The sequence below is a fragment of the Hakea prostrata genome, chromosome 3 (genome assembly GCF_041222555.1).
Source record: "Hakea prostrata isolate BN-2017 chromosome 3, UWA_Hpros_2, whole genome shotgun sequence".
Lineage (NCBI taxonomy): Eukaryota > Viridiplantae > Streptophyta > Magnoliopsida > Proteales > Proteaceae > Hakea > Hakea prostrata.
The window spans coordinates 20,684,723-20,693,539 of NC_142602.1; the positions used below are offsets into that span (position 1 = coordinate 20,684,723).

The 8,817-nt window shown below is 38.4% G+C and overlaps 1 protein-coding gene across 1 annotated transcript; it reads left to right on the forward strand.

Moving 5' to 3' along the window:
* Positions 1-2,087: 2,087 nt before the first annotated feature.
* On the forward strand, positions 2,088-4,890 carry LOC149021498 (alpha/beta-Hydrolases superfamily protein). Its single transcript, XM_089147132.1, has 4 exons — positions 2,088-2,821; positions 4,305-4,400; positions 4,497-4,564; positions 4,652-4,890. Exons 1-4 carry the CDS (start codon positions 2,144-2,146, stop codon positions 4,758-4,760), a joined length of 951 nt encoding a protein of 316 aa, XP_089003258.1. The 5' UTR covers positions 2,088-2,143; the 3' UTR covers positions 4,761-4,890.
* The last annotated feature ends 3,927 nt before the right edge of the window (positions 4,891-8,817 follow it).

Consider the following 8,817-nt stretch of genomic DNA (forward strand, 5'->3'; position numbering starts at 1 on the left):
AAGAAATGAAATATTGTAGAGGAATTACAGGGGTGTAATTGTAGAGGATGTACCAACGGGGGTTGGTCTAAGTGGTAAGCAGCTTGGTTCGCTTAAGCAAGGTTCCGGTATCGAATCCTTGTGGATGCAAAAAATCCCCACGGGAGGCTCACCCACCACGCAAGGGGCGAACCACGGATAAGCGGTTGGCAAACCAAAAATTTTTTTTTGTAGAGGATGTGAATTTGTCCATAGAGTAATAGACTGATATTGTATTAACATACAAGAATAAATTGATCATGAGATATTTAAAAAAAATAATAATAATAATAATAATAATAATATGTCTATCAACTAGTCATTCAATGATGCTGACAAAATCTTTGGTAGCGCTTCTACGTCAATAGTGAATGAGTGAAAAACAATTATACTCACAAATCTTTTCATAAATTAAACCACACCTAACATAAAAAGTTAGCCGTGTCGCTAGGGGGCGACACGATAAATGCATTTTATCGATGATACCGACCGTTGGCAATATATTGCTGATTTCTCGGTGATATATCGATAGTATTAGTGATAAAGAGAGGAATTCGGTCTATTTTTGACCAAATTTCTCTTTGATTTTTTTTTAAAAATTTCTCTCTCCACTCTAAACCTACTCCCGAGCCTCTATCTCTCATTTTTTGCATTTTTCACCATATTTTTTTCCGATCTTTGATGTCGACAAGTGCATCTTGCTTCGTTATTGCCGAGATATCACGTTGTTTCTGTAGATCATGAGGGGTTTCCGCATAAATCTGAGAGTTTTTTTCATCAAACAAGTAACCATTCTTCTTCAACTAAATTTTGACACGAAATGCATGCTATAATGCTGTTGGATCATTATGAAATTAAAGTATGTTGAATACCGTGAGCCTGATCTCATGGAATCGGAATTTTTTTTCGCAAAGTAATTATATAGGAATACACAACAACATTGTCCCCACCTTGGGCTGAAAGTATAGTTGGTCTCACACGTAATATAGTTAATTAACAGATAATAATCGAATGGGTAAACGTGCTAAGTACTAGCCTAGATTGTCTATGCTCACCTTTCAACAAAGGGAACTTTAAGTTTCGGATGTCTAGATCGTGGTGGAGTTCGTCCCTCCTTTTGTTCTGTTCTACAGGCTCTGTATCCAGCAGAAGATTTATTTCTTGATATAGTTGATAAAATCTTTAGTTTTTTTTTACTAAAAAAAAAAAATCAGTGTTGATTAATAGCCATTCAACTGTTCATAAATAGGATACAACCAAGTTTATGAAAAATTTAAACGAAAACTTGAGGTGTTAGTTCAGTTGGCAAAGACCTCATCTCTTAGTATGAAACTGGGAGTTTGAATCTTTTTGGGTCAAGGGAAAATCCTGTCATATATAATTATGTCAACTTCCGAGGATGCAGTGGAGGTGCGTGTTGACTAAATTGAGTTAACCTCATATCCGGGGAATTTTTTTTTTAAGTGGTCTAGTATGGTTGGCCTTGATTTGGGAGTCCAGATCCTTTGCTCCAAGCTGCCCATATAGCCCTACACTAGAGTGTGGGTCATGTACTACCTAACGCGTGATGTGCACGCGGATACTCCGCACATTCTTATGAATGTGTAATTCAACTGGTTAGGCATAGATTGCATGGAACTGAGATTGAGACTGAAGTTCATTTTCAAAAAGTGAAAATGGAAAAATTGATGATCTGCAATTCCATGCCATGATGGCTGGGGACGACCAACAAATTAACGAAGGTCTTTCAAAGTTTCATCCTTCAAGAAGAACCGTTCATCCAATTCTGCTCAAGAATGCCGCGAAGTACGGTCGAGATCGAAATCGAGAGATCGATCAATCGATCCGTACCGCACATGTGCATTTAAGCGCCGATGCAAGTCACACTACATCCAACCATCTTTTACCCGAAATCAAGCTCCACGTGGCAAAAATTCATACGTAAATTTCGTGAAAACTACCACGTGCATGTAAAGAACATGTTTCCCGTTTTTCGGTGGCACTCGTGATCGTGTATATAAACGATTTAACATTCACATTCTCTTTAGAAATCTCTTTCGTAGCTTCACTTCCCCTAACTCGGCAACTCGCCGTGGCTCACGGCTGAGGCACCACGGCGGCTCATATGCTACTCATCCTGCTCCTCCTTCTCCTCCTTCCTCTAACCATCCTCATGGCTTCCTCTCGCCTGAGCCTCGTCTCCTTATATGGATTCTTTATCCGCCGGAGGTTGAAGGCGTCAGGTCTCTTTCCGAAAACCGTCGAGGTTGACGATGAAACCAATATCCATTTCTGGGGTCCTAAACCTAGTTCAAACCCCACCGGAAAACCACCACTGATTTTAATCCATGGTTTTGGCCCAAGCGGTATTTTTCAATGGCAATACCAGGTCAAATCACTTTCCTCTCACTTCGATCTTTACATTCCCGATCTAGTATTCTTCGGCAAATCCTCATCTAAGTCTTCAGAAAGATCAGAGGTTTTCCAGGCGGTTTCTATGGGGAAACTGGTAGATAAATTAGGGTTGAAACGATTTAGTGTAATGGGAACGAGTTATGGTGGTATGGTGACGTATAATATGGCGTCGATGTGGCCGGAAAAAATTGAGAAGGTGGTGATTGCAAGCTCCGCCGTGAATATGGTTAGGAAAGACAAAGAGGAGACTCAAGAGCGAGCGAAAATGGAGAGGATTGATGATCTGATGTTGCCGGGCACGGCGGCGCAGTTACGAAAGTTAACGGAAATGGTGCTCTACAAGCCTCCTTCAGTATTACCGAAATTCCTGCTCAACGATATGCTCCGCGTAAGCAATTTCCTTCGTTTCTCCTATCTTCTTTCATGCATGGTTTTAACTTTCAATATCGATACGTACCGATACTTTTTAAGAATCTTCATGTTTCTACAGTTTCGGATCGGGTATCGGTTGACAAGTTTCTCTTTAATTATTTACTTCTTTTTTACTGTCTAACTCTAACGCAGGGACCTAACAAATAAGCGGATCCAATAGTAGCAATTTCACGTCCAAAATATTAGGAAAGTTTCAGTTTCACCCATATGAGTTATCTGATTTATCATCTTAGACCTTCTATTACTAACACAGGCAGTGTTAAAAGGGCGTCCCCGGTGGGGGCCCCCCCCCCCCGGGGGGGGGGGGGGGACTCCCCTTCCGGCGCCCCCCCCCCCCCCCTTCTGTGCTGTCCCCCCCCCCCCCCCCCCCCCCCCCCCCCTAGTCTTAGTTAGTTTTTATTTTTGGTACAAAGGGTTTTTTTTTTTTAAATAAGCCGCGAGATGGGATATTAATATGCCTTAGCAAGAGTCGAATTCACAACCTTTTCAGGAAGAGGTTGTTGATTTCGTTCCCCCCCCCCCCTTTTCCCCCCCCCCCCCCCCCCCCTCTTCTTCCTTTTTTTTCTTTTTTCCCCCCTCCTTTCCCCCCCTCCCCCCCCTTTCTCTTTTTTTTTTTTTTTTTTCCCCCCCCCCCCCTTTTTTTTCGTTGGTTTCACCACTAGACTGAGGGGATCTGTATCCCTTTTTCTCTTGTATGCATTGCTCTCTTCCATAGGAATCTTTCTCTTTCTTATCTGGTTGGTTCCTGCATTTTGAAATGAAGTAAAAACAATGCTAATATCTTTTTCAAGAAATTATTAGTGGTTTTTTTTGGAAAATTATTAGTGGTGGTTACATCAGGATTAAATTGAAAGGTATAGATTGGAAAATCTCATCATTTTGACAACAAAATATTGAGGTGGTGAATAATCCATTCAGTTGGTTGAGAGTGAACCTGATTCATTTTCGTCAAGAAAAATCCTTTGATGAAAGAACCTAGCGTAATATATGGGAATTAGATGGAAAACCATCAGTGCCGAGTATGACAGTTTGGCTGTATTTATTCTTTGGCTTCAAGTCTCCTCTTGAGCCAGATTTTATTGTTTTTAGGTGATTCTTTCCTTAATGAAGTACTGTCTCCCCAAAAAAAAGTGAAAAAAGGAAGACCATCAATTCATCTTAACATACAAGCCATTGTTTGTTATGGACTGAACTCATTTGATAGCGAACAAATGATAAAGACTGATGCTTGATGAAAATCCCATCTGGGTTTATCTCGAAAGTTGCGGAATCATACAGTGACACAGGGAAGCACAGAGAGAGAGAAAGGACATATGGCATATATATATATAAGAAGCGTACTTGAAGAGGAGTTTGCTAAGAATACAAATTTGCTTCTTCTGCAACCTTGGGAAGTTTGAAAATTTAACCGAATCTGATTAACTATTCTGTTATTATAGACATTGTATGCTGAAAAAAGACCAGAGAAGTTCGAACTTCTCAAGGGAATGACAATTGGAAGTGATGACGTGCCTCATGTTTCTCCTCTCCAGGTGGTAAGTGATTAATGCTTCTATACAACTATTAGCTAATTTTCACTGTCCCCTTCATTTAATTATATCTCATAACGAAGTATTTGTTTTGGGTTTTAGGAAGCCTTGCTTGTATGGGGAGAGAGTGACCGGATATTTCCATTGAAGAAAGCTATTGAGCTTCAAGAGTACGTTCAAGCATAACCAATAGATTGCATGTATTCGCATAATTTGAATGAATACATAGTGTGTTAACTTAATGATATCTGATGTAGGCTTCTGGGAGGAAAGGTTGAGTTGGAAGTAATGAAGAACGCTTCACATGTTCCCCAGATGGAGCATCCGAAGCAATTCAATAACATTGTCAAGAAATTCTTATGTTAATTTTTTATTTTCCTATAATCTAATGTGTAGAATTGTTTTCCGGGTACATGTAATCTAATTTTGTAGACCCAGCTGTGATTTATATACATGGCCACACAGCTCAGTGATGATTTTTCTGTAGCTTCCGTTGTTTCTCTCAATAAATGAAAATTTTTATTTTATTTTATTTTTTTAGATTCAGCTGTGATTTGTCAATAGTCTTTCTTTGGAGTGCATAAGTTATTTATTTATTTTTATTTATTTAAGTATAAATAAAAAAAGATATGTTGCATTAGAATTACATTACCAAGATCAGGGTTAGAATCAGGGTCAAGATCAGGGCCAAAATCAGGAACAGGCTAAGTCGGGCTGGGTAGGCCAGAGAGTAATCTCAGGCCTGTCCATTGGCTCTAATTCAGGGCCAGAATATTTTGACCCTAACTCTGCCCTTAAGGCCAAAATCTTTAACCCAAGCCCTATTCGGGCTCAGGGCGGGTTTAGGGCTGGTCAAGGCCGCCAGGGTCAAACTTGCACCTCTAGGAACTATTGGCCATCGCTATGAAGATATAAATCAATTATGACCACATATGCGATGCCATATGTTGACAGTGAAAGGTAAAATGAATTGGGTCGATCAGCAACAGTGCATCATAGCAGGTATACTAGAAATATAGTGCAATGCAAAACTTGTATACCTGCTCACAGTGATAGAAACGGCCATTGACAGGGAAATTGGTGAGACCATATAGCAAGAGGAGATAACAAAGCCTCTTATGCATACCAAGAGAAACAGTTGGATCATAGCCACTTAAGTTTTTGGCAGTTGCAGAAGAATTAGCCATGTTTGTCCTAAAGGAATTTGCTGAATCCTGTCTTCCTGAAGGCCACCTTGGTAGACTGCTTTGTCTGTTTCTTTAGATTGTTCTGGGAGACACGCTTGATTCATTAATTGAGTTGTTGATAGTTGATTTGCTTAGAGTTGGTGTCTAGTTATTTAATTCTGTACTGCGTCTGCTGATAGAAATAGTTTTTTTTTTTTTTTTTGGGTGAGGATAGAAAATAATTTTATTAGGCTTCAGTATTAGCTTGAGAAATTTCTTCCCTTCCGAAGCTGGCACTAAAGATCCCCTAGTGTTTGTTCAATAAATGGCCACATGAGATTGGCATATATAAGTAACTGGTAGAGCTGCAAATTGAGAATTGAAGCCTAAAATGCGGTTTTTAACTTAATTTTTAAAATATCCTCATCGTGCGGTCTAAGGGATTGTATGGCAACGTTCCCGAAACACTAAGTGCTATTTGCTCATATTGGTGCAAAAGTTGTCAAAATCTTGTATGGTAAACCAATCTGAAAAAAGCATATTGATTCAGCAAAAGTGTGCTGAACTGGTTGTTTGACACACAATTTGGTTGTGCTCAGGCAAAGACACACTTCTCACAAAAGGAAGCAGCACAACGTGCTAGAAAGCTGGCTGAAGTGTTAAATAAGGGTAACAAGGTAATTTCAGTTCTAAAAACATAACAAATTCCTCAATCGACACTCTAGCTTGTTCTCTCTACGCTTGAACTATTGCTCTCGATCTTCTTCCACGAAGAATAGAAGATGTGATTGAACCTGTGAGAAGTTGTGAAAGATGAAAACACCTTTAGGTAACATCTCTGTCTTTCATTTCTCTTTCTCACCTTTTGGATCCTCAAAAATGAACTTTCTCGAATAGTCTCCAAGCTCCTTGCTCTTCCTTGGCTTGCATAATTTTCCTGCCTCTCTCTGTGGAGTGCAATTTCTGCGACTTCAATCATAGTAAAAGTATGTCTTATTGCCCTAAATTTGTCTTCTCTTCTCCCCTCATTCTTTCTTCAGCCAGAAAATGCACGTGTTCCAGTTTATTTGGGACCAATGAACCCTGACATCCTCTATTTGTTTTCATGGTGGCTTGATAAATTTATATGAAAAGGGTTTTCCTATTTTACCGGGCTTCTCGATCTTTGGGAAATGTTTTGAATTTTAGGTTTTAGCCTTTTGATCGTTTTGAGTTCTTTGAGGATTTTAGTTTTCGCCATTAGAAGCTGCTGTTTGCTTTCATATTTTTCAAAGTCACAGGTTCATAAATTGAATGAAGAACCCTTGGAGTTGAAACTTAACCAAACAAATAGGATTCATGTATAGTTTTCATATCTTATTGTTAACAAGCGCTACTTTTGAACAAACAAAAAAAAAAAAAAAAAAAAAAAAAATACAAGCCCTACTTTTACTCTCTTCCTTAGTTTTGGATTTATTATTGTAAGGTAGGAAGACTACAACAGATTGAGACCTTTAAGTTTTCGTTGTAAGAACCAAGCTTGGTAAGATCAATCAACCCAATGACCATACAACCAATGTCTATTGTGAAATTTCAGATTAGGAACAGATTAGTCTCAGATGATGATCTTCCCCTCACTCCTAGTGCAGGTTGGAATAAAATGAAAAAAGAAAGAAAAGAGAAGTAGAGTTGCCTTTTTGGGTGACTTTTGTATTTTGTGTTTGAAGTTGCATAAGCTTATAGATTAATCTTGTAATGAATTTGCTTTTCCTTTTCAATAGAGGGGGAAGAATGGAAGATTATAGAACCAATCACTTTTCCTATAGTAATTTAAATTTTTTTGATGGGTACTGTTGCAGGGCTGTTAAGGTGTGGGAAGAGTTGCAGGCTTAGATGGACCAACTACCTTAGACCTGATTTGATCCTGGTAGCCTAGAAATTTTATTTTGATGTTTTCATCCAGGTGTTCTTCATAATATGGATTTCTTTGGATTGATCTAGCATGTGTTTTATTTTGTAGGTGAATCCTTAGCTCAAACGGAAGAGTTCTAGATTATGATAATTCAATTCCATTAGGATTCATGTTGTTGATTTTCTTCTTGACGTATAGTCATGAAGATCATTTCTCTATAAATAAATGAATCCGTTGGTGATTTCTTCTTTATTTTTTTCATGTTTTTAAGTTTGAGTACTTCTATTTAGCTTCTTATCTTTTGGTCTTATTTAAAAAAAAAATGGAGTTCTATATGGTTCTTTGCATGTCAAAAGACGTAATTGTGAAAACCAAGGGGGTTGGATGTGCACTGCCAGACCTAGCTTTGATGCTCTATGGTGTAGTACCTTTATTTACTTCTTCTTTTTTTTATTAAAAAAAGAAAAGCGAACCATTTTGTAGATGCCATACAAGATTTTCATTCTGCCCAATTTGCCTTAACAAAAGTTATTTCAAGAGAAACATGTCCATACAACCTAATGCTCAGGAGAACACAAGATTTTCCAAAGTACTTGGCTAGGGGTTTCTATAGCCCAATTTGTCCACTTTTGGTTTATAAATGGTTAGCGGTTGTTGCCCTTAAATAGTTATAGATTTTGTTTGCTAAATTGGGCACTACTTGGAACTAGTGTTTAATGGTTGTCCATAGGCAACCCTTAATTCACTCAAAAAGTGATCAGCTGCTAGAACAAAAACATTGGATCGTCCTTATGTTCACCTCGGAACCATTTGGAATTCTAAACTTTGAAGCAACCAGATCAGGTAGAATCCGAGGTTGTCACTTTAACATACCTCAGCCTCTCGGTCCACTGATAGCACCAGCCACCGCAGACCATGGCTTGTTTAAATTAAGCATCTAGGCATCAAAAACACTTACCAGCAAACGAAAGGAAACTGGAAAAATAAATTTCTCCAGCTTTTATCATTAGATAGAATGATTAAGAAGACTGCTCAATTTGAATCACTTAGGTTGACAAGCCATATATTTTGTGCTACGCTCATTTTTGTAACATACAACATTTGAGTAATAACATAGTAAGAGTATATCTAAGATGGCAAAGGTAAAGATGAGATGAACATGAAGAGGGTGGAGTAGTTTTTGTTCTGGTGAATTTATTGTACTTTCAAATTCGACATTTGAAAGCCGATGGGATTGAGTATAAAATCAAAAGTGACAAATTCACACTGGAGTAGGGAGTCTTGGATGGAGTGGTTTTCCTAATTTTTACTAGTAACCCCAATTCCTGAAAGGAGGATGGGTTGTTTTACAGGAAAAGGCAAGAAA